Consider the following 26,052-nt stretch of genomic DNA (forward strand, 5'->3'; position numbering starts at 1 on the left):
CCACAATGAGGCCACAACAACAAGGGCAACAAAAGGGGGGGAAAATGGCCTCCAGGAGCGGTGGATTCTTGGTGCAGGCACCGAGCCCAGCAATAACTCTGGAGGAAATAAAAATAAAAATAAAAAAATTACTTATGGGGCCGGGTGGTGGCACACCTGGTTGAGTGCACATGTTACAGTGTGCAAGGACCTGGATTCGAGCCCCAGGCCCCCACCTGCAGGGGGAAAGCTTCACAAGTGGTGAGGCAGGGCTGCAGGTGTTTCTCTGTCTTTCTCCCTCTTGATTTCTGGCTGTCTTTATCCAAATAAATAAATAAATAAAGATAATTTTAAAAATTAAAATATATAAATAAATACTATTTATTTCATCAGAATATAGATTAACACATTCCCACCACCATAGATCTATGTCCCTGTGCCTACCTCTCCCTACAAATAAGCTTAAAATATATGCCCCCCCCTCCCCAAGGTCTTTTATTTTGGTGCAATACTCCAGCTCCAGTCCAAGTTCTGCTTTCTGTTTCCCTTTCTGTTCTTTCTCAACTTCTGTATATGAGTGGGATCATCCACACTCATCTTTCTCTTTCTGGCTTGTTGCACTTAACAGAATTTCTTCAAGCTCCATCCAAGATGGAGCATTTCTTCTAAGTAATCTGTGACTCCCACCCTAGAGGGAGTCACAGATGGCTTAGAACACACTAGAGACTTCTTTCAAATGCCTCCATAATAATAGTAGTTTAAAATCTTTATTGATTGGATAAAGACTGTCAGAAATCGAAAGGATGGAGGAGACAGAGAAGGAAAGAGACAGAGAGACACCTGCAGCCCTGCTTCACCACTCACAAAGCTTTCTCCTTTCAGGTGAGGACTGGGGGCTTGAACCTGGGTCCTTGAGCATTGTGACATGTGCCCTCAACCAGGTGTGCCACCACTCAGTTCCTGTAACGACAGTAGTTTAAATGGTCTTGCTGTGTCCTATCCTCTGTCTTTGTGGCAGACCTTTTGCTTTCTTTATATTTTATTAGTAATACTTGTTTTCTGCATCCTTAAGAAAAACTCCATGGGATGTTCTTACTGGAGGTGTCATAAAGAAGGCATCTCAAAAAGCATGTGAAACAGGAGCCTCACAAGGTGTGAATTCGTCAGTGCGGCCACACCACCAGAGTCACCACGCGTGCAATGGCTCTCCCGTGCAGCTGCAGGTATGCTGAGCTGGTGACTCAAACCCCCTCGGAGGTGCAGACATGGCCATTGTGATTTTTCAAAAGGTGAACAATTCTTGGCAAAGGTTCAAACCAAACAGTAGGCTGTCTCATATTGGCTGAAGGGAAAGTTGCATTCCTGGGAAGTTTGGTGTACTTTACAACCAGGCAAACACTTACTCTGTGAAGATCTGTAATTCAGAGCCAGGTTCCAGATTGCAGAGTGTGTTTGTCACCTACCTGACTACCTGGTGGCACATTTACAGGCCACCTGGGACTTGCCACAGTTGCTAGCTCTGCAGAAGTAGCGTGCACTGCAAAACGTCCACCCACTAAACACTGGTAGAAATCCCTAATAATTGCAACTACCAAAGTGGGGTTGGGAGGGGAACTTCTATAAGTTCTTAAAAGTCTTATGAAACCACTACTTCAACCAGACATATGCAACTCTTGCAGGTGGGGAATGGGGACTTGAACCTGTGTCCTTGCACATGGTAATGTGTGTGCTCAACTGGGTATGTCACCTCTCAGTTTCCTCTAATTCATAGCTGGATTATTCATACTAGCCAATGAGTGGAAACAACATAAATGCCCATCAACATAAATGCCCACATGAGTGGCTAAATAAGTTATGGAAAATATTTCCCGTGGAATATTATTCTGCAATCAAAAAGATGGTATTGTGTCTTTTGGGCAAGATGGGTAGAACTGGAGATGATTATGCTTAGCAAAATAAATACAGAGATGAATGACAACTACCAGATAGTTCTACTCATATGTGGAATGTAGGGAACTGATACTTATGAACTTGAAGAAAAGGAGGAGGATAAGGGTGAGGAGGAAGAGGAGGAAGTAGGCAGACTGTTTCTGAGTTTTGTAAGAGCTATGGTGATTATCTTTGGGAGGTGGAAGGGAAGAAATAGAACTTTGATGGTGGGTGTGGTGTGGGACTACACACTGTAACCTTACAATCTTGAAACCTACTATTAATCACAAAAAATGTAAGTAAAACAAAATAATAAAGAAGTTATGGGATATAAATTCCATGGAATACCACTTTGCAACCAAAAAAGAAGATGCTGTTTCCTTTGGCACAAAATGGATGGGGCTGGTGATGATTATGTCTTGTGAAATAAGTAAGGAGGTAAAAGACAACTACCAGATGGTTTCATTCACATGTGGAATCTTGAGAACTGAAACACATGAACTTGAAAAAGAAAGAAAGAAAGAAAGAAAGAAAGAAAGAAAGAAAGAAAAAACAGAATTAAACCAACTGTCACTAAGACTTAGTGACTACTATGGTGGTTATTTGGGAGGGTGAGGACACAGAACTTTGGTGGTGGCTATAATGTGGAGCTATACCCTGTAATGTTATAGTCGTGTAAACCGCTATTAATCACAAGTAAAAATTAGGTTGTAAAAAATTTTTTTCTCAGTTAACCCTGGGAAAATACTACACCGCCCCCCACAGCATAGATACTATATCTCCCACCGGAGATAAGCGTACTTAAACCAATTGGGTACTGTCCCCTCAAGAGTACTCATTCTTCATAGGTACCAGGAGTGACACAGAGGAGTGGCCTTAAAGGAAGGAGGCTCCCTGACATAGTCCCGAAAGGACAAGGTTCCCTAACATGAAGAAATAGAAATAGAGTGGTCTAGAAGGTGGCGCAGCAGATAAAGCATTAGACTCTCAAGAATGAGGTCCTGAGTTCAATTCCAGGCAGCACATATACCAGAGTGCTCTCTGGTTCTCTCTCTCTCTCTCTCTCTCTCTCCCTCCCTCTTCCTCTCTCTCTCTCTCAGCCTACATTTCTAATAAATAAATAAATAAATAAATAAGTCTTTTTTAAAAAAGAAATAGATGAAAACATGAACTCCTTCACATCTGGTTTTGCAGAAAATTACTGGTTGAAGTGATAAGTAAGTTATCACTCTGCTGAGAAGACACATGAACCAGAAACTCATATCCCTTTCGTCAGGTTCCTGCTTGTCCTTTTGTTTTCGGAGCCAACAACAGAGCTTCAGACCTGTAATCAGAAGGAAGGGACCTGAAAAGTCTATCAAGGCTCACAAAGCCAGGTCATTTGATGGCTTAAAGGTCCCGTCCTGCTTTGCTTTCTCCTGAATTCATCTTCTGGTTTTTAAGAAATAGAGAATGCAAGTTTCTTTTTTTAATTTTTTTAAACTTTTCTCTTTTTTAATATTTATTCCCTTGTTTTTTATTGTTGTTGTTGTTGTTGGATAGGACAGAGAGAAATGGAGAGAGGAGAGGAAGACAGAGAGGGGGAGAGATAGACACCTGCAGACCTGCTTCACTGCCTGTGAAGCGACTCCTCTGTAGGTGGGGAGCCGGGGATTCGAACCAGGATCCTTACACCAGTCCATTAATGCTTTGTGCCACGTGCACTTAACCCTCTCCACTACCTCCCTACTCTCAGAGAACGCAAGTTTCTGTCAACTCCTCATGCCTCTCATATTCTCGGAAATAAGTAAAGGTACAGGGAGGTAGATCTCAGAATTGCTGTGGCCTTCTGTGCACTTTGGACTGCAATAAAGAGCCTTTCCTTCTTGCACAAGCTGGTATGCCAGTGGTTGTCTTTCAGTGCCACAGGACAACAGACCCTTATTTAGCTTTGGGAGTTCCAGATACTTCCACCCTACAAAATGTAAGGACTTTTCCCTTTGTGTATGTGTGTGTGTGTGTTGGGGTGGGCAGTGGTAGACTGATGAGAAGAAAGCAGAATGGTCAACAGTGGGGTGACAGAGGTGGATGGTGGATTGCTCAAAGTGCATATATGGAAACTCGAAATCTAATGGATGACACTGTCTCAGTCCGGTCACGTTTATCTATGGGCCATTTATTGCGCCTCCTATGTGCAAGGAACTCTGGTCACTGCTAGCAGACATAGGGAGGACCACAATTTCTTTTTAAAAAAAAAAACATTTTCACATTTTAATTTTATTTATCATTAAATTTTTATGGGGTGACATTGGTTTACGACAGTCCAAGTTTCAATTTTACAGCATTGTGAAGGAATATCTGTACCACCAGAAGTTTAGTTTGAGACCATTATCATTAAAATTCTATTTGATACTCACCAGTATAAAATTAACACATGCAACTTTTATTTACTTATTTACTTTAATTTTTACTAGTGATTTAATAATGATTTAAGAAGATTATAAAATAACAGGGGTTTAATTCCATATAGTTCCTACTGCAAGATGTTTATGTCCCATCCCCTTCATTGGAAACTTCCCCATTTTTTATTCTCCTGAGAGTATGGATCAAAATTCTTTATGGGGTGCAGAAGGTGGAAGGTCTGGCTTCTGTAATTGCTTCTCCACTGAGCATGGACATTGGCAGGTCAATCCATACCCCAAGCCTGCCTCTCTCTTTCCCTAGTGGGGTAGAGCTCTGGAGAGGTGAGTCTTCAGGAAACATTGGTGAGGTTGTCTGCCCAGGGAAATCAGGATGGCATCATAGTATTATCAGCTTAGTGGCTGAAAGGCTGTAAGACCATGTTTTCTGTTGTTGTTTTTTTTTTTTCCTGTCCTCAGGAAAATTGAATTCTAAAGTAGAAATCTAGAAATGCATACAATTAACATGGATTAGAGGTTCTCAGTCTGGATTTGCAGAAATGCTATTCAATAGAATTATAATTCTTTCTTCCTTTCTTTCTTTCTCTCTTTCTTTCTCTTTTTGCCACCATGTTTATTGCTGGGGCTCAGTGCCTTCATGATGACTCTACCACTCCGGGTGGCCCCTTTTTTCTTTTCTTTCTTTTTTAAAAAGATTTTTTAAAAATAATTATTTATTCCCTTTTTCCGCCCTTGTTGTTTTATTGTTGTAGTTATTATTGTTGTTGTATTTTTTCTTTTCTGATAGAAATAGGAAAGGAGAGAGAAAGAGAGACACCTGCAGCATTGCTCCACTGCTTGTGTTTGTAAAACATTTCACCCTGTAGGTGAAAACCAGGGGTTTGAACCTGGGTCCTTACACATGGCAATGTCTGCATTCTGGTGGGTGTACCTCCACTTGGTCCCTCACTAGAACTTTAATGCTTTGCAATTGTAGACTACATGGAAACCACCCCCCTCATCTCTCCTTGTAGTGTAAATATTTATGCAGAGCTTCAGATGACTCCAGAATAGTAGAACAAGTATTGATTAAGTAAGCAGTGCCTTATTAATAAATTTTCTGTTGTAAAGCTGTCTATTACTCACATACCCTTCTTACCATAATTCTTCCAGTGGAGATTTGTTCCTAGTGAATGGACAGCCAGACTGGATCTTCACAGGCATCACCTTCCCAAAAACATTCCGGAAGTGATTACCAAGCTTCTGCTGTGTGTGTGAGACATGTATCTGAGCATGAGGGAATAGTAGTAAGTAGAAAGAGCGAGGATAAGGAGAGGAGGAATACTGAGCTGCCATGAATAGAAGATCTTTCAGGAACACAGAGGGCAGCCTAACCCATTCCAGGAAGCCAGAGAAACTCCCAAGGAGGTGATAACATGCCTTTTTGGACTGCTGCACACCTCCATGGTGTAGCTGTGGCAGCAGCCAGTTGACCACATCAACAGAGGATTCCAATTAGTGAGGGAACTTGCCTGGGCCTATGGAGGTGGGAGGCAAGATGGCAGACAGGCCAAGGCAAGGTGGTGTGTACTCAGCTCTGTAGCTCTTGCTCAGGTCAGCCTCTGGCCCAACAGGCCAAGCCTTGTAGGATGCCTCTGACAGTGTGACTTGCATCTGGATGTGTATTTAAAATCCCAGTGTACATGGGTTTCTACTTTTTGTCGAAAGATTGCTTTTGGAAAACAGACAGTGGACTCTTCTGGGAAGGGAGGGTGAAGGGAAGGGTGGTTTATACCCAGGAAACTATGTGCTGACTATAACCATGGTGGGAAGCGCCGTGGTTTCCAGAAGGTTCATGTAGAGCTAGTACTTCTCAGCTCCCACACACACACCCCAACAAGGCCTCTGCCAAAAATGAAAGCATACCTTGGCCACAAAAATGCACGATTGTTCTCTCTCTCTCTCTCTCTCTTACTCTCTCTCTCTTCCTCTCTGCAGCTTAGAGCAACTTTGCACACTGAGGGTTAACTCATCCTAAGACCATCTTGTCTGTGGAAAGCCCAAAGTAGCAAAACACAGATCTTTTTATGTCTTCCCCTCCTTGACAAAAAACCAAAACAAAACAGGAATAATTGCCAATTCAGTAGGCTCCCTGCTCTTGTGAGCATTTTCAAGGCATTTGCTGTTTGGGATTTGGAAAACAATCATGAGAAATGAGAGTCTCTGGCTGCCTTGGCTGGAAGCTGCCTCACTGTTTGCCGACCGAGTTGGTTTCCATGGCATTGGACTAGAGACAGCTGCTCTTCTTTCCTGAACTCTTTCTGCTTGCTGTTGGACCAAACAAACAAACAAACAAATGGACAAAAACAACAACAAACAAATAGCCAAGGTAGTTAGTCTTCCAACAGACAAAAGTCTCTATCTGAAAACACCCCAGTATGTGATCACTCACAACCGACTATGCATGTTTCTTAATAAAGTAACATGGGTCAGTGTGTTTTGCCACATGCATGACCCACGTTCGAACCCTGCCCCCATTGATCTGAAGGAAGCCTCGGTGCTATAGTGTCTTTCATAAATAAACAAACAAACAAGACACATAATTTTCTTTGGCAAGATGCTGTTTGGCCTACACTTTCGCTATACAGAAAGACGTCAGTCCTGTCTTAGGGTCAGAAACTCCCATCTTAAAAGGGGCCACCTGGGGGTCAAGCAGTGGTGCATGGCAGAGTATTTGTTGCCATGTACAAGGATCTGTGTGTGGGGAGTTTTATGAATGGTAAAGCAGTGTTGCAGATGCTACCACCTTTCTATCTCCTGCTTCCCTCTCAGTTTCTCTTTGTTTCTGTCATAAATAAGTGTAAAAAAAAAAGTATGCAAGCTTCTTCTCTCAGCTGCAGAACTACGGCGGACACAAGCCTCTCTTCTGAACTACGTATCCCAGGAGGTGGTGTTCGAGAGGAACAGGGGCATAGACTTGCAGCATTTGAGGCCTGAGGAGTAGGCATGGGACCAACCCCTGAAGCTGAGGCCACTGCAGCTGTCAGAGCCCACGTAGCAGCTGGTCCCCAAACCAGAAATCACTGCAAAGGTCCCGACATCTGGAAATGGTCTGCTGTACCTTCCACAGCTGAAACAGTAAAACAGAACACAGGACAAACATTGGCTTCTCTCTTTTATGACAGACAAAAAAGAACAAATGTGCTAATATGGAAACAATTTTTTTTCGTCTTACTGGGACCCTAATTTGGAATTAAGGTGATTCGGATCATGATCTAGCCATGTCTGTAATTATCAGCCATCGTAAAGCGATACTCAGTGTTCCCAGTGTCCGAGCTGAAGACTCAACTCAGTGGACCAAGTTGTAGAGTTTCCCCATCTTGACACAGGATTCACATAGTCCTGCAGCTCACTGGAAATTACAGAGAAATTTACAGAGAAATCCTGTACTTAGGCTGGGGAGACAGCATAATGGTTAAGCTAAAAACTTTCCTGCCTAAGGCTCCCAGATTCAATCTCCAACATCACCATAAGCCAGAGTTCAGCAGTGCTCTGGTGTTTCTCTCTCTCTTCCTCTCTCCAATTAAAATAAAATAAGTAAAATAGTCTATTGTGAAATAAAAAATTAACTTTTTTACAATGGACTTATAAATGTGGCATTTATTAGGTGTGTAAAAACCACAGTAAGGAAATAAGCAAAAGAAGGAAAAGACTAGCCAGACGTGTGGCATAAGCCACGAGTCCTTAAACGTTTACCAGCATTCAGCTTCCATGATGTGTGGGTCCCAGGAAACACAGTGACGAAGGCCCAGGAAGCAAAGGCAACCATGAGAGAGTGAAGAAAAGGCATCAAGATGAGAGGTATTTCTGTCAGACTCTTTTTTTAAAAAATTATTTATTAAAGATTTAATAATAACTGACACAATTGCAAGATAACAGGGTATAAGTCCATCTAGTTCCTGCCCACAGAAGTCCATGTCCCATCCCCTCCACTGTAAACTTCCCCATTCTTTATTCTTCTGGGAGTATGGATCAAAATTCTTTTTTTTTAAATTTTTTACATTTTTTATTATTTTTATGTTATTTACTGGATATAGACAGACAGAAATAGAGAGGGAAAGACACTGCAACACTGCTTAACTACTTGCAAAGCACTCCCTCTGCAGGTGGGAACTGAGGCTGGAACCTGGGTCCTTGTGTACTGTAACATGTGTGCTCAACCCAGCCCCCAAAATTCTTTGTGGAGAGCAGAAGGTAGAAATTCTGGCTTCTGTAATTACTTCTTGGCTGGGCATGGGTGTTGGCAGTTCTATTCATACCCCCCAGTCCATTTCTGACTTTCCCTAGTGGGGCAGGGCTCTGGGCAGGCGAGTCTTCACGACACACTGGTGAGATCCTCTGTCCAGGAAAGTCGGAATGGTATCATAGTAGTGTCAGTAACTTGGTAGCTGGAAAGTGGTAAGATCTAAAGCAGAACAAATGATTTAATAAATAGGAACCCTAACTATCGATTGTCTTTTTGAACCCTAAGACAGCAGGAATCTCACATCTCCACTATAGAGCCCCTACTTCCCCCAGTCCTGGAACCCTTAGATAGGGCCCACTTTCCCATATACGTCTCCCAATCCATACCAAATAATATTGCATCCGCCGATCACAACCTAACCAACGCAACAATTGCCACCTCAACATGCTTCACCTCAGACTGTGTCCAGAGACTTCACGTGTGGAATGACAACCCTTCAGCTTCATTACTCGGGTGAGACCTTTCCTTTTATAGTACACTCTAATTTCATCTCAGGTGGTTCACTTTCTAACAAAGTCCCAAAACCTAGATATACACCAGTTTCTGGGACAGAGAGCTTATGTTCACACGTATCCATAAACTACTGCAAAATATATACCTGAAAGCAGAAGTACACTAGAATTTGCAGTGAGTACCTCCCTAACACTTACTCTCCATTATTCCAAACTTTGGGTCCATGATTGCTCAACAATTTGTTTGGCTTCGTATGTTAACTCTCTTTTCAATCACCAGGTTCCAGATGCCACCAGGATGCTGGCCAGGCTTCCCTGGATTGAAGACCCCACCAATGTGTCCTGGAGCTCAGCTTCCCCAGAGACACACCCTACCAGGGAAAGAGAGAGGCAGACTGGTAGTATGGACCGACCAGTCAACGACCATGTTCAGCGGGGAAGCAATTACAGAAGCCAGACCTACCTTCTGCAACCCTCAATGACCCTGGGTCCATGCTCCCAGAGGGCTAGAGAATGGGAAAGCTATCAGGGGAGGGGGTGGGTTATGGAGATTGGGTGGTGGGAATTGTGTGGAGTTGTACCCCTCCTGCCTTATGGTTTTGTTAATTAATCCTTTCTATAATAAAAAAAAAAGCACAAAAAAATAAATAAATAGGAACCCAAAGGTAGGAATAGAGCAGATATGAGTAGGGGTCTTCGTGTGGGAAGAAGCTAAGAAGTCTATTTCAGGTATATTCCAAGGAGCGTATGACGTAGTAATTTTTGCCTGAGCCCAACAGCTTACATGCAGGTAAACTAAAACTATTCTTTCTTAAATCCCTTCAGTTGTGTTTAGTGTGACATCTGCTGTATGCGAATGATACCTGTTAACCATGCTGACATAGTCCAGCCTTCCTCCTGTTTACAGGAAAAACACAAAGTATTCCCAACAAAACGTTAAAACGAGTTTAAGTTTTAGGAGAAGGGAGAAAAATACTATACTCTTCAAAAACAGGAACTATGTGACTACAATTAAACCACTAATAAAACCACTATTAAATACTTGAGAAATTGTAAATAAAACCATGAATGTAACCTTTTTTTTCTTGTATTTTTTTATATTCTTGTCTCTCTTTCCTGACTACGGAACTTGTACTGAGTTCTTTTTAATTCTCATGTTATCTGGCATTTACATTGCTATTTTTTTTTTCACTTAAGATATTGTCTTCTCTTCACTTCAGACTGTCCAGAGACTTCAGGTGTGGAATGACAACCCTTCAGCTTCATTACTCGGGTGAGACCTTTCCTTTCATAGTATTCTCTAGTTCCATTCCGGGCGGTTCACTTCCTAACAAAGTCCCAAAACCTAGATATAGATCAGGTCCCCTGAGACAGAGCATATGTTCACACGTATCCATAAACTAGGGAAAAATATATACCTGATAGCAAAAGTACACAATAGTCTGCAGTGAACTCCCCCGCCCAACACTTCATCTGCATTGTTCCAGCCATAATTGTTCAACAATGTGTTTGGCTTTGTATGTTAACTCTCTTTTCAGCTACCAGGTTCCAGATGCCAGCCAGGCTTCCCTGGACTGATGACCCCACCAATGTGTCCTGGAGCTCTGCTTCCCCAGAGACCCACTCTACTAGGGAAAGAGAGAGGCAGACTGGGAGTATGGATTGACCAGTCAACGCCCATGTTCAGCGGGGAAGCAATTACAGAAGCCAGACCTTCCACCTTCTGCATTCCACAATGACTTTGGGTCTATACTCCCAGAGGAATAAAGAATAGGAAAGCTATCAGGGGAGGGGATGGGTTACGGAGATCTGGTGGTGGGAATTGTGTGGAGTTGTACCCCTCTTATCCTATGGTTTTTTTAATGTCTCCTTTTTTAAATAAATTAATTAATTTTAAAAAAAGATATTGTCTTCTCAACTGGATGATGGATTCTTGGGGACTCTGTTAATTTCTGTTACCTTAACCAGGGTAGGTGTATGAGTGTCACACAGGAAATTAACTGGGTTTGTGTTGAACTGTTTCTGAAATGACATCTTGATCAAATTGAACTAGAAATAATCTCTCCTCCTTTTCCTTCTTTTAAAATTATTGCCACCAATGTTATCAATGGGATTCCCTACCTACACAATAAATCCACCATTCTTGGTGGGCAGTTTTTTCTCTCCTTTTTCATATAGGACAGAGAGAAATTGAGAGAGGAGGGAGAAGATACAGAAAGAGAGAAATCTATAGCCCTGCTTCATGGCTTATAAAGCTTCCCTCCTGTAGGTGGGGACAAGGGGCTTGAACCTGCATCCCTACATATAGTACTGTATTCACTCAACCAGGTGCACCACCACCCAGCCTCAAGATGACCCTTTTTCATGTCCCCACATCTTTGTTAATTGTCAACTTTGCTAAGGGATGGAGATGTTTTGAGGCTCCTTGAAATGCAAATTTACCACTATATGTATAAAATGCAGAACAAGAGACATTGAGTGGATGAAGTGAAGTGTGCTCACAGGTGACCAGAGAGGAGTCTGGGAAGGTAAAGGAGGGGGCATGCTGTGGTCTGTGATGTAAGCACGGCCACACTTTCTTTTCCGAAATCGCTGTTCATCTCTTGGCAGGAGTAAACTTTCTCCCACATGCAGCTTGGATTTTCTCATTCCTGATAGAATAAATCTTTGGCTTAGGAACCATCATAATTTTTCTTCCCAGAGGACCAATCTGAGGTTAATAATAGTAAGGAAGCTTTGCTGTCCAAGGAACAGAGAACCACACCTTCCAGAGTCAAGCTGTTACAGTCAGAGAAGCTTGATCGTGCTTGGAGGAGTATTATGAGGTGGAAGGGGAAGCTAAAGAAAATGTTTCCTCCAGGCTAAACATGCTGAACCCAATCTGACATTCCCTGCCAACCTCTGTGAGAAGTGGAGACCAGAACCAGGCATGGTTAACTCAGTTCTTGAAAGTGACATATGGGAGGTAGGAGGAGAGAAGGTAGGAGGTAGGAGAGTGAAGCAGCCAGCTGAGCTCATGTGCTACAATGCACAAGACAGGAGGCAACCTCATCAGTGGTGAAGCAGAGCTGCAGAGGTCTGCCTCCCTATCTATCTCCCCTCCCTTCTTGATTTATGCCACTGTCCAATAAGTAAATAGACAAAGAAGTAAATCAATAAAATGTTTAAAAAACACTTCTAAAAAAAAAGAATCTGAACGTTTACTTAAAAATCTCATACGGCCACTTTCTCAAATGTAGTTACAGAGTATCCCCACTATTGTAGAAAAATTTTAAAATTATGGAGTAAAATTGTTAAAAATGAATGTGTTTCAGGCTGGCATCATGGTATCATCTGGAACCTGGTGGCTGAAAAAGAGTTAAGATATAATGCAGAACAAATTGTTGACTCATCATGAACCTAAAGGCTGGAATATTGCAGATGAAGATTTAGAGTCTCTGTTTTGGAAAAAGCTAGTAGGTCTGTTTTAGGTATATTCCAGAGGGCCCATGACTTTACTAGTTTTTGCCTGAGCCTGACATCTAATATGCAGGTGGACCCAGGTTATTGTCTGGGGAGATGGTGTCATAGTTGGAAAAAGGATTAGAAAGCTGGGTCAGGGGAGAGAGTAGCTCGCAAATATAGGGGAAGTATTTAAATATTGTTGACTGTTAACCCCATCAATTTGATCTGGGGCCCATAGTCAGCACAGGAGCCTATGTAACCTCTGCATCCCTGTAGGTCTGGGCTCTCATTCTGTGGTCATGGCTAGGAACATCCCAGGCTGCACTAATTTCAGGACCCATATACTTGTGCATGTGCCCTATCTCATGAACCCTGGTGTATATCTAGGTTTTGAAGTTTTATTAAGAAGGGTGCCACTCAAAATGGAGTTAAGGAGTCCTATGAGCTAGGAGCAGTCTCCCTAGAGAATGAAGCTGAAGAATTGACATTCCACACCTGACGTCTCTGGACACAGTCCAAAGTGAAGTGTGCTGAGGTGGTACTGGTTGCATTGATTAGGTTGGGATCAGCAGATGCAGTATCAGTTGGTATGACTTGAGACAAGCATGCAGGGAAGTGAGCCCCACCCTAGAGGTTCCAGGACTGGGAGATGGATGGCTTTATAGAGAAAGGGGAAGGATCCTGCTGTCTTAGAGTTTAAGAATGCAACTGTATTTATTGCTATAACCAAATTATTCGGCAATTATATTAACTTTGAAAATCCCATTGTTAGGATTTGCTGTACCATACAAGGCCTCATCATAATTTATGGCCTTTTTTGCTATTTATACATAGCTGTGTCTTATAAAGTAATGCCACCAGTTGCTTCTGTTCTACCTGGTCTAAGCACTAGAAGTCAGTGCTGAAAATGTGTCTCTAGGAATATGAATTTATAGGCAGGAGTAGATAGCAAATTAAAAAAAGAGTGTGTTTCAATGTTACTGTGTTTCAATGATGCTTTCATTTGTCAGGAATCTAAGTGACTTACGGTGACATAGGTTTCCTGATCTTTGGCTTATAAATGTAGACTAATTTGGTGCTCAAGATCAAATTCAGGGTCTCACACATGCGTTCTGGATATATATAGTTAGTGATATATGTCTGTGTGATCATATATCATATAAAGCATAAACACACAGAGGGAGAACAAGAGTGCATGAAAAACACTTCTCCGCTATCCACAGGGTTCTACTTCTCTTGTGCTTGCTTATCCTGTGTGTGTGAACGAACCCAGGACCTCACAAATGCAAGGTAGATGCGTTATCACCCAGCCACCTCCCCGTTCAGCTACCTTATTTTAGCAGCACTGTCTTCTGTATTTTAGAAGGTCAAATTAGCCACGATTCTGGAGAATGAGATTTAGATCCAGAGGATCTGGACTGGAACCCCAATTCTGCTTCTTTCTTAGTAATGTGGTTTCAGGTAATTGAGTTTACCTGTTCATCCCCAGGTAATTGAGTTCACCTGTTCATCCCTTACATCTGTGCATGCACAAAGGTAAAATGAAGATAATGTCTCCCCTCAGAGCTGTTGTGAGAACTCAACCACATAGTGTTCATTGTAAAGTACTAGTTATTATCACCTCTAGAGTCAAAGCTCTTAGGAAACTTGTTCCTTTTTAGACACGTACCCTCATCTTACACAAGTCACCAACGCAACTTGTTCAGTGCATGAACCTCTGTAGGGAGAAACTTTGAGACCTTGAAATATCTTGAACAAGCAGAGATGAAATGCTTTAAAAACATTTAATACAAGTTGTATTTTGGAAGACTGTGAAAACCCTTAAAATATTCATTTGAACACCTTTATTGAAGGTCTCCTAGTGTAGTGTTAGGCACTAGGTATCAAGTGGGAAGAACAATGAGAAAGCCCTGTGTGAACTCTAGAATGGTTGGGGAAGTCAGATATGATTTATGAGAGCAATATCACAGAGCTGAGTAGATATCAGATTAAACTAATAGACAATTGGCTAGAATGCTTCTTGCTTCTGCCAATGGGGGCCAGTAAGATCTTATTTGTGATTCTTGAGATCAACACACAGGATGGTTTTCAGGCATCTAAATAACCAAAATGCTCAAGAAAATAGCACAGAACTGATGTCACCATAGTCAAAATTTCTCAGACCCTCTTTTGAGCTTTCATTATTATGTGGTTGGTTCCCAAGTTCTTAATGATTAGTGCTTCTCTAAAAACAATAATCTGGTTTTGGGGATCCTTCTATTACTTTCCATGCTACTGTTGGGTTGAGGAGCTATTGAGAATTGAAATAGTTATGTGAGAGAGAGGGCTAGGAGGTAGTTCACCCACTAGGGCATATGCTCTGCTATTTATGAGGCCTTGGGTTTGAGCCTCAGCATCCATGAGAGCTTCAGGGGTGCTGGAACAGTGCTGTGGTGTCTCTCCTCTCTCTCTCTTTCTCTCCCTTAAAGTGAATAGAAAAATGAACCAGGAAAGCCAATCAGTGATATCATTCATGTAAGAAAACTTGGGCATCAAGATTCTTTAAAGAAGAAAGGAACAACAAAAGGAAATAGATAATATTGATCAAGTCCCAGGTTTGAACCCCAATCTCACATATCCCAGGTGATGCTCTGTCCTCTCTCTCTGTCTCTGTCTCTCTCTCATAAAAAATATTAACAACAAAGGAAGCCTATTAACAATAAAGAAAGAAAGAAGAAAAAGAAGAGGAAGAAAGAGGAGGTGGAGAAGGAGGAACAGGAGGAGAAGAAAAAGAAGAAGGAGGAGGAGAAAGAAGAGAAAGAGTAGGAGAAGGAGAAGAAGGAGGAGGAGGAGGAGGAGGAAGAGGAGGAGAAGGAAGAGGAGGAAGAGAAGGAGGAGGAGGAGGAGAAGGAGGAGGAGGAGAAGGAGAAGGAGAAGGAGAAGGAGAAGGAGAAGGAGAAGGAGAAGGAGAAGGAGAAGGAGAAGGAGAAGAATGGAACAATAGTAGGTAGGAGAGCAGGAGAGGTGGTGTCCCTTGAATGTCCTTAATCCTGGTCATGAGATTAGGTTTAAGTGAGAGCTGAATGTTGAGTGTTGCCTCTCCTGGAAGTTCAAATGGATGTGCAGTGATGTACAGAAAGATAGGATCAGGGCGCAGAGCATTAGGAATGGAGGGAAAACCACATGAACATAGCCCAGCATGCTCTAAGTCTCTCAGTCTGGGAAACTAGAGTCTCCATTCCAGGCTCCAGGCTGATCTTAGTGCTTTGTATACATACATCAATCAACTGCTAGCACCCACCACTGCCCATTACACCAGTCCTGCCTAGGAAGATTAAGGCCAATGTTCCTGAGGTGCCATTCCAAGCTTCAGGTCCTTGATTCTTCCTCCAAGCTGATTCAACACATTTCTAAGTAAATTCTTTCTTTCCCTTGTCCTTAAAAGCTGACTACTTTCCACAGTAGTATGGTCTCAAGTGAAGTCACAGTAGCCTTTCCCTGAAACCTCCTTCTGCCTCCTCTTTATACAGTGACTGTGTTTGGTTGCAGACTTACTTGACCACAATTCTTCTTCAACTAATAGAGGAGATGTGTGCAACCTGTAGAGTTAATGAGCAATTTCCTTTTCCTTCTTTTTTAAAAGGATTCACTCATTTTCATAAGAGTTTGGCAAACTCTAGAAGAATAAGAGTTTCATTCAGAAACAAACCAGGGTACTGCTGAGCTCTGGCATCTGGTGGCACTGAGGATTGAACCCAAAACCTTTATAGGCCTCAGGCATGCAAGTTGGTACTTGGAAATACTGCACTATCTCCTAGGCCAGCAGTTTCCTTTTAAATATCTTAGCGACCCATGTGAATAGATGAAGTTCAACAAAACACTTAGATTCTTGCTTGAGGATCCATACCACATTTATTACATATAGAAATTCTACTATGATCCCATCCTGACTCCCTGGACAGATTTCACCATTGTGTCCTAGAGTCTCACCTCCCCTGAGCCCTACTACACTAGGGAAAGATAGAAACAGGCTGGGAGTTATGGATCGACCTGTCAATGTCCATGTCCAGCAGAAAAGCAATTACAGAAGCCAGACCTTCTACCCTTGGAACCCCATAAAAAATTTTGGTCTGTACTCCCAGAGGGATAAAGAATAGGGAAGTTTCCAGTGGAGGAATGGGACATGGAATTCTAGGGGTGGGAACTGTATGGAATTATACCCCTGTTACCTTACAATCTTATTAATCATTATTAAATCACTAATGCATTTTTTTTTAAAAAAAATTGCTTAGTCATTGAGTGAGGGATGTAGCTATCACCCACAGGGAAGAATTGTGTAACTTTGGATCATTATTCAGGCTGAAAGGTAAATATTTTTGAGCTTCAGGGAGCACTGAGTTTTATTTCAGATTATTTAAGTGAGTTGTCACACCAGCCCCATGGCGATTACATTACTGGGATATTCTTTCCAGGGATGGTGAAAAAGGACATGAATGCTCAACAAATTGTTTGGCTTCGTATGTTAACTCTCTTTTCAATCACCAGGTTCCAGATGCCACCAGGATGCTGGCCAGGCTTCCCTGGATTGAAGACCCCACCAATGTGTCCTGGAGCTCAGCTTCCCCATGGACACACCTTACTAGGGAAAGAGGGAGGCAGACTGGGAGTATGGACTGACCAGTCAACGCCCATGTTCAGTGGGGAAGCAATTACAGAAGCCAGACCTTCTACCTTCTGCAACCCTCAATGACCCTGGGTCCGTGCTCCCAGAGGGATAGAGAATGGGAAAGCTATCAGGGGAGCGGGTGGGTTATGGAGATTGGGTGGTGGGAATTGTGTGGAGTTGTACCCCTCCTACCTTATGTTTCTGTTCATTAATCCTTTCTTAAATAAAAAATTTAAATAAAAACAAAGAAAAGAAAAAAAGAAAAAGGACACGAAAAGGCCATGTGAGCTGATCTTAAGAAACTAGACGAAAACAAACAGTTTGTCACCTGAAGGTCATTGCTGCTAGACTACAAAGGATATCTAGATTTCCAGTCAGAAAATCTTGGCAACTCACAAGTTGAACCCTTTCCCCACAGACAGTCATGCTGCAGTGCTTGCAGCAGCTGGAACACAGGTATTTCCTTCCCTTGTGACCTGCTGAATTGCTGGGGCTTGTTCTGTGGTCTGATATGGAAAGGTTGTTTTTTTCCACTTTGGTAGAAGTTCTGTTATTGAAGTATTGATTTCGTGTCTCACTAACCACTTCTGCATTCCACCCACCACTTTCCTCTAGGCAGAGATCTGTGAGGAGGCAGTGTTTGCTCTGAACAAACATGAACAACTCAACCGGATTTATACTTAGTCTCAGTTGTAGTTAGTCATTTTTGCTTTGAGGAGGAGTTGAAACTATTATTACCTAAATAAAATTCATCATCTTTTTTTAATGAGATAGATAGATAGAAAGAAAGAAGAAAAGATAGATAGATAGATAGATAGATAGATAGATAGATAGATAGATAACAGAGCATTCCTCTGTGGTACTGGGGATTGAGCTTTGGTCCTCTGGGATCCTAGGTTTGCAAATTTTGTTCTTAACACACTGAGCTATCTCCTCAGGCTTAAAGAATAGACTTCATGTACAGTATAAAAGATATTGTTCTTATCTTTGGCTTAACAACAAAAAAATTAATAAAGCCACTAATTAATTGACACTTAGCTGGGTGCCCTAAAGCTATAATACTGCACAAATACTACAATAAAATACATATTTAAAGAAATGAATTAACATAAAAGATAAAAATATAACCACACAAAATATAAATTTTAGTACAAGAGATATAGGGAGATGGAAAGAGAGAGAGAGAAACCAGAGCACTGATCAGCTCTGACTGTGAACCTGTGACCTCAAAATCTTAGCCATAAAGCCCTTTGCATAGTCATTATTCTGTGTCCCCAGCCCTATGACAACTTTCTTTTTTACTGATTTAATAATGATTCACAAGACCATAAGATAAGCGGGGTCCAATTTCACACAATTCCTACCACCAGAGTTTTGTACCCCATCCCCTCCATTGGAAGCTTTCCTGTTCTTTATTCCTCTGAGAGTATGGACCCAGCATCATTATGGGGTGCTAAAGGTAGAAGGTGTGGCTTCTGTAATTGTTTCTCCACTGGACATGGGTGTTGGCAGGTTGATTCATACTCCCAGCCTGTTTCTTTCTTTTCCTAGTAGGGCAGGGGTCTGGGAGGTGGGGTTCCAGGGTACATTAGTGAGGTCATCTGCCCAGAGAAGTCAAGCTGGCATCATGGTAGTATCTGCAACTTGGTGACAGAAAAAACATTAAGATATAAAGCAGAATAAATTGTTTAATAATCAGGAATCTAAATATAAGACTATAGCAGATGAGATTTGGGGGGGGACTCTCCATTTTGGAAAAGGCTGGTAGGTCTATTTTAGTTATATTCCAAGGGGCCTATGATTTTACTAACTTTTGCCTGAGCCTGACAGCTAACAGGCAGCTGGGCTAAAGGTATTGTGTAAGATAACTTTTAACTTATGCATGGGTGTTTTCCCCTTAAAGCTCTAAGATAGCTCTTAAGCCACCTGGCCTTATCATCCATCTATTCATTCATTCATTCATTCATTCATTCATTCATTCATTCATTCACTCACTCACTCTTCAGTGTACATATGTGTAAGATTTTGCTGCTGGAGATTTTATGACAAAGGCCATTTCCAAGGCCAAGGGCTTCCAAGACCCTCCAGGTTGAAAGAAAGCCTTCTTGACAAGGTTAGTCATTTAGTCTTCTTTGCTTTGTACCTCTCCTAACTTCTGGCCAACTGACCTTTTCTTGAGGGCAGCTGTCAAGCTTTCACTTGCCTTTCTCACACCTCTCACTCACCTCCTGCACACCATTATTCCTTTAGGCCTATGACAACTCAGAGGGCCATTAGCTGGCAATGCTATAGACATTGGGGGGGGGGGACTTGTAATTTGAAGAGCTACAACTTTGCCACCAATGTTGAGTTTGCCAAGATGAGGTGAACAAGAGAAGAGAGAAAAGACTTGCCCAGGAGGGAACAAGTGAGGCAGCCCAAAGGTGTCAAGGTAAAGGGGGGGGGGGTGACTATCAGCCTAACTGCCTTAGAGGAGTGTCTATGTGGACCTGAAAGAGACAGGACCCTCTAGGGTCCCCAAGGAGAGTCTCATCACCAGAACCCACCCCCTGAATTCCCAGTTCAGTCTGCTTCATTACTTGGCTATATGCTTCTAGCTTCTTTCTTTGGACAAATACACTTTACACCCACTAGATGAAAGCCTACAGCACATGTTTCTCTCCAAGATTTGGAATGATACCAATAGTAGAAAAGCACATCCCCATAAATCTTGGCTAGTCCAGATCTTTCCTGGTTTTGAAATGAAGCCCAGCATAAGCTCCCACCAGCCACCCAGCCTCCTCCCACTCCTCTAGCCCACATCAAGCTCTCCCCAAGAGTCCCCAAAGATTCCAGGTCACAACCACAAAATCCAGCTCTTTATCATCTTTCACCACACAGGAGGTGCAGAGCCAAGAGACCACAAAACACCCAAAGGCCAGGGTACCTGAGAAAGGTACTCCTGAGGCCAGCTCTACTGACTCATACCTCAAATAAGTTGTGCACTTTCATTTTATTTTTCACCTGTACCATTCAGAAATAATGAAGAGATGTCAGTGAATGAACTGTTTTATTCAGAGACATCAAGTTCATACACTGCTTTTGTCACCTAAGGACTCAACTTGTATTCCTGCAGTAAACTGTATCTGAGGCCGAGCAGAGTAACACCTGCATTTGAAGAAAAGAAAAAGGCAGGGTTTACTTGGAACAGAACAAAATGAGAACGGGTGAGCAAAGTCTCTCAAAACCACTCTATCAAGAACAACAACAACAAAATTACAAGATATTTTGGAAGGTAGGAAAACAAGGAGGAAGGGCTCCAGGGAAGAATAAAGGAAATCTCTGTCTTTTGGTGTCATCAGATGTCTTTCTTCTCCTTCCCTCCTTTTTCTCTGCTTGCTTCCTTCTTTCCTTCATTCCTTGCCTTCTCCTTCCTTCCTTCTTCCTTCCTTCTTTCCTTCATTCTTCTCTCTCTCTCTCTCCTTCTCATTATCTTTCGTCCTTTCTTTCCTGAGACAGAGAAGGCAGGCACACACACACACACACACACACACACACACACACACACCACACACCCCTCAGTTGCACACATGGCAAAGTAGGGCACTATACAGATTTATTTCTCTGGCCTTCCATCAAGTTGTTTTTGTTTTTTTTTAATAGTGATTTAATAATGATTAACACAATTGTAAGATTAACAGAAGTACAATTCCACATGGTTCCCACCACCCGAGTTCTGTATCCCCCTCCCCTCCATTGGAAGATTCCCTATTCTTAATCTCTTTGGCAGTACGGACCAAAATTATGGGGTGCAGGAAGTAGAAGATCTGGCTTTTGTAACTGTTTCTCCACTGGACAGGGACTTTCTGCCATCAGATTTCTTGATGTCAGCTGCAACAGGAAGTGAGCAGTAAGTAGTTGGTGTGTTTACCAGGAAAAGCCCAGTGACTCCAGTTTTTATCTGGTTGTAAAGAAAAAGAAGTTTTAAAAGTGCAGGGACTTGGGTACTGGGAGGTATCTTACCCTGAAACACGCACTTTATCAAGCATTTTATCAAGCATGAGGACATGGGTGCAGGCTCACCGCCACCACATAGGATGGGCACAGGAAAGCTTTATATGTAGTGGAGCTGTGCTGTGTAGCCCTTCTGTTCTCTTTGACTCTCTTTTCCTCCCTTTACCAAAAGAGGAGAGAGAGAGAGAGAGAGAGAGAGAGAGAGAGAGAGAGACTACCAATAATGGTGAAATATAGATGCAAACCTTGATGAAAAAATAAAGGTTGGGATTTAACTATACTTTTGCCCACTGTTGCTAGTTTCAAGTCATAAGAGTAGTGATTGATTTATACTGTTTCTTCTCTTCCCTTTGCTCCTCCTCCTCCTCTTCCTTGCATCAGACAGCTGGGCTTTGTCAATGTTTTTTATTGTCAATAGGGTTATTACTGGGACTTGGTGCCTGCATGATGAATTCACTGCTTTCTGGCAGCCATTTTCTTTCTTTCATATTAGATAAGACAGAGAGAAACTGAGAGGGGAAGGCAAGACAGAGAGAAAGAGAGACATCTGTAGACCTGCTTTACTACTTGTGAAGCTTCCCCCCAGCAGATGGAGAGTGGGGTCTCAAACCTGGGTCCTTGAGCATGGTAATGTGTCCACTCAACTAGGTGCACCATTGCCTTGCCCTCTCTACTAATATATGGCATAAGCATTTACTGAGCCCTTACTAGCCACCAGGAGGTATGCTGGATGCTATAAACTGATAAGTAAGAAATATCTGCTCTTATTGCTAGATCAACCAGGAATTCGCCTTGGTTGGCATCAGAATCTTCTAAGTACAGACTGCTGTCCTGAATCTTCAGATTTTCTGATTGTGTATGTCTGCAATACCCAAGTGTGTGGGGGGGGAGGGTGTTTTTTTTATATACACCAAATTTATCCCTGGGGCTCAGTAACTGTGTGACTCTACTCTCCTGGTGGCCCCTTTTTTTTTTCATTTCCTCTAGATAGAGAGTAAAGAGTCAAAGAGAGATAGAGATGGAGAGAAAGGAGTAGAGAGAGGACAAGCCACAAAGCACCAGATAACGCTCGTGGCTCATGAAGCTTCCTCTCACCCTCAGGCCCTCCCACATAGTGGCCCTGGAGTTTGAACCTGAGTCCTTTCAGGTTCTTGCTCTACCTGGTGAACCACCTGCCTGCTCCCAATTTGTATTTCTAATAAGCTGCTAGCAGATCCCCATGCTGCAGATGGGGAGAACCACATTCTGAGAATTGGTGTGTTCTCATGGCGGCTAGAGACAATGTCATGTTAGCTTTTCTCTGAACTCTTCCTAAGGAAGGAGCAGCCTTTGTTTGAAATCTCACCTTACACTTGGTTGACTTGGGTGAGATTCTTTGGCATCCACCAGCACTACTGAGATACAGGAAAGGCATCTGAGGAGACCCTGAGTGGAAGGTAGAAGGTTTGCTCCTGAGGAAGGGGAGGGAGAGGTGGGTGACTCAAGTGTGAGAAACCGAAGGCAGGAGCAAAAGGACCAGATTAGGTTTGGGCCAGGCGCTCTCTGGATGCTGCTCAGGTATTTGTTAAGAAAGCTGTTTCTGTTTCCAGTCTATGTCCAGCCTAAACTTAATAGAGAGGACTTAACTCAGAGGAGCAGAGGCCATGAGAAGAGAAGGTCTTAGAAAGCACAAGGATCCTGTCTCCATGGGCTGTGGAGTGGAATCTGTGGCGAGATGGAAGCTCAGGCCGACTGGTTTCCATGAGGGGGAGATACCCCAGGGGTACCTAGGTTTTAACCTGAATAAAAACTATGTTTTCCTAGAGAAGGATGTGCTTTTTAAAAAATATTTATTTTATTATTTATTTATTTTCCCTTTTGGTGCCCTTGGTTTTTTGTTTGTTTGTTGTTGTAGTTATTGTTGTTGTTGTTGATGATGTCATCATTGTTGGATAGGACAGAGAGAAATGGAGAGAGGAGGGGAAGACAGAGAGGGGGAGAGAAAGATAGACACCTGCAGACCTGCTTCACTTCCTGTGAAGCAACGCCCCTGCAGGAGGGGAGCCGGGGGCTCAAACCGGGATCCTTACGCCAGCCCTTGTGCTTCGTGCTGTGTGCTCTTAACCCACCGTGCTACCACCTGACTTTTATTCAGAGCTGCAGACATTTAAGGAATAAATAATGTTGAAATCCCATCACCATTACTGTAATCACAATAAGATTTTGTTTGTCAAATGTACAGAACACTTAATTACTGTCAGAGTTTTATCAAAAAGGTCTGATGTTAGCCTTACATTCCTAGTGGGAACCTGAGGCACAGGCTGGTGAACAATCTGGCCGCCAGTCCAGGGATCTTTTCCCAGGGTTAGAGCTCTAATTTCTTCTCAAATGAGGTAGCCAGAGAATTCACTTCTAATTTGGAGCAAGTTGACACGTAGAACAGTGTTTTCAGAGGATCCCAATGAGGAGGTTAAATCATTCTGGCCTTCACTTCACATCTGACTCTCCAGTCCAGAGTCTTAACTCTGTCCTTTAAAACCTCAATGTCATTTGTCTTCAGAGGGAAAGTAGGGAGGAGAGCCATCACACTTATCTCTCTTTATACTTTACAGCTACGTGCTGGACTTGGATATAAATCTTGTAACTACGAGGACTGTAGAATGTTAAGAACCAGTCACAGCCAAAATTCTTCTTTTTTTTTTCTTTTTCTTTTTGGCAACACTTAACTCCATCCATCTTGGTGGGTTGACAAACAAATCAACTTTGTTCTAAATCAAAATGATGAATTTTCTAGAAGCCACAGGGAGTCTTCCAGCTCTGGCCCAAGAGAATTCTGGGATGGGCAGAACAATGATGGCCTGCTCCCATTTTGCACGTCTCTTCAGGTTCCTCTCCGTCAGGTGAGGTCAGCTTTATATGAGGCTCTCTAGCAGGGAAGAAGATACCCCCCCAAAAAATCTCATCCTGAGGGGGCATTTGTGGTCCAAGAAGAGCAGCTGCAATTCTCTACCCTTGATCTCACTTACATATTCATGGTTTGTCTTGGAGATAAAGAAGGGCCAACATGATAATCCTGGAGAGTAAGAGTAGCTACCATTTACTAAGTCCTATGTTCTGGGCTCACTTCCTTTCCTTGATTGTTCAGAAGTGAGAAACTCTGCTTTGCAGAAGAGAGAGTTAAGTCGTGGCAGTTTTGCCACCCTGGTTAGTTAGTTGGTGGCAGAGTATGATTTGACTCTGGGCTTCTGCTAAGTCTACCTTCTTCTACTCCACTGGTTCCCCATAGCCTGCCTGCAAAAAAATAAAAGTGAGCTGGCTGGGTGGTGATGCACCTGGTTAAGAGCACACATTCCAGTGTGCAAGGACTCAGGTTCAAGCCCCTGTTCCTCACTTTAACAGGAAGTTTCGCAAGTGCCGAAGCAGTGCTGCAGGTGTCTCTCTTTCCCTCTCTTTCTCTTTCTAACTCCCCCTTCCCTTTGAACTCTGTCTCTACCCAAAATAAATAAATAAATAAATAAATAAAAATAAATAAATAAGTTTAAGTGTGGTTCAGGAGGTGGCGCAGTGGTAAAGCTTTGAACTCTCAAGCATAAGGGCCCGAGTTTGATCCCTAGCAGCACATGTGCCAGAGTGATGTCTGGTTCTTTCTCTCTCCTCCTATATTTCTAATAAATAAATAAATAAATAAATAAAATGAAATAAAATAATAATTCAAGTGACTTTTCTATCAATATGCAAATCTCTCTCTTTCTCTCTTTATCAAAGCAATGAACTTAGGAGCTTGTCTATGCCCTCTACCACTGGTGAGCAAGCTTTCTGGCCAATCTTTTTCATTTCTTTTATTTTAGAAAGAGAGGCAGAGAAAAGACAGCAATAGCTCTGCTTCATTATTCATAGAGCTCCCTCTGGTGCTGTTTGTGATGCTATCATGTGGTGCTGGGGTTTGAACCCAGGGCCTTGAACATGGCAAGTCACACTCTTTATTAGGTAAAGTAACTCTTAATCCCAACACATGTTTGTTTGTTTTCTTTTTTGAATTTGGAGACGATGTTCTTTTGCTTGGTATTAAACTATGTATTCTTTTTTTTTCTTCTCAAATTTATGACAATGATGGGCACTAGTTCTTCCCTCCTCTCCGTCTTCCCTCTCTCCTTTCTGCTTTCTCTTCTTCCTTTCTCTCTCCTTCTTTCACTGTTCCTTCTATTTCTTGTTTTTATTTGACCAAATAAACAGCACATGTTGGCTAGAAAGATTAGTCTGTTAGAGTACTATCTTGCCTGCCTGAGGCCTTGGAGGCTGTCAATTCAGTCCTTATCATGCTAAAAGTGAAACGTGCTTCATGTTAAAAGTGAAACGTGCTCCTCTCTCTCTCTCTCTCTCTCTCTCTCTCTCTCTCTCTCTCTCTCTCCCCAGAGTACTGCTCAGTTCTATATGCTATTGATGGAAATTTAATCTAGGATGTCAAAGCCTCATTCATGAAAACCTTTTCACATAACCATTATGCTATTTTCCCTGCCACAGTCTCTCTTTCCTCCTCCTCTCTCAATCTCACTTTCTCTCTCATAAATAGTTAATAGATAAATCCTTAAAAAGACCTCTGAAACCCTTATTTGGATTCATGTTCCTTTACACTTCCCCCTGGTCATAAACTCCAAGAGTTTGGGCCCTCTTTTTTATGTGAAGCAGCCCAGCACAGTTCAAGGTGAGCTCAACTCTGGAATCAGGGCTACCTCCATGTCCTAAGTGATGTGCTGGCAACTTGACTTAGGACTCACTGAAAGTAATTTCCTTTCCAGTTTTGTGATGAGGCCACTGGGGAACCCCAGAGAAAGGTCATGTTCTCTTACCTAAACTGAAGCCTCTTACGGCATCACTTAAAGGTGGGACTTAAGAAACAAGATCAGAAGGGAAAAACACAAAATAAGACTCGGACTGGTGTAACATACT

At 42.4% G+C, this 26,052-nt stretch overlaps 1 protein-coding gene across 2 annotated transcripts in view; it reads right to left on the minus strand.

Moving 5' to 3' along the window:
- Positions 1-8,198: 8,198 nt before the first annotated feature.
- Positions 8,199-26,052, minus strand: part of UST (uronyl 2-sulfotransferase) — a 426,518-nt gene continuing 408,664 nt past the window's right edge. The window contains exon 9 of one of the 2 annotated variants that reach the window (XM_060205366.1): positions 8,199-8,734. In XM_060205366.1, coding sequence (XP_060061349.1) covers positions 8,720-8,734 — 15 coding nt within the window. In that variant the 3' untranslated portion in view covers positions 8,199-8,719. Of the gene's footprint in view, positions 8,735-17,973; positions 18,777-26,052 lie in introns of those variants that run through there. The other variant, XM_060205365.1, reaches the window with a different exon arrangement.

Source organism: Erinaceus europaeus, chromosome 13, assembly GCF_950295315.1.
Source record: "Erinaceus europaeus chromosome 13, mEriEur2.1, whole genome shotgun sequence".
Taxonomy (NCBI): Eukaryota; Metazoa; Chordata; class Mammalia; order Eulipotyphla; family Erinaceidae; genus Erinaceus; species Erinaceus europaeus.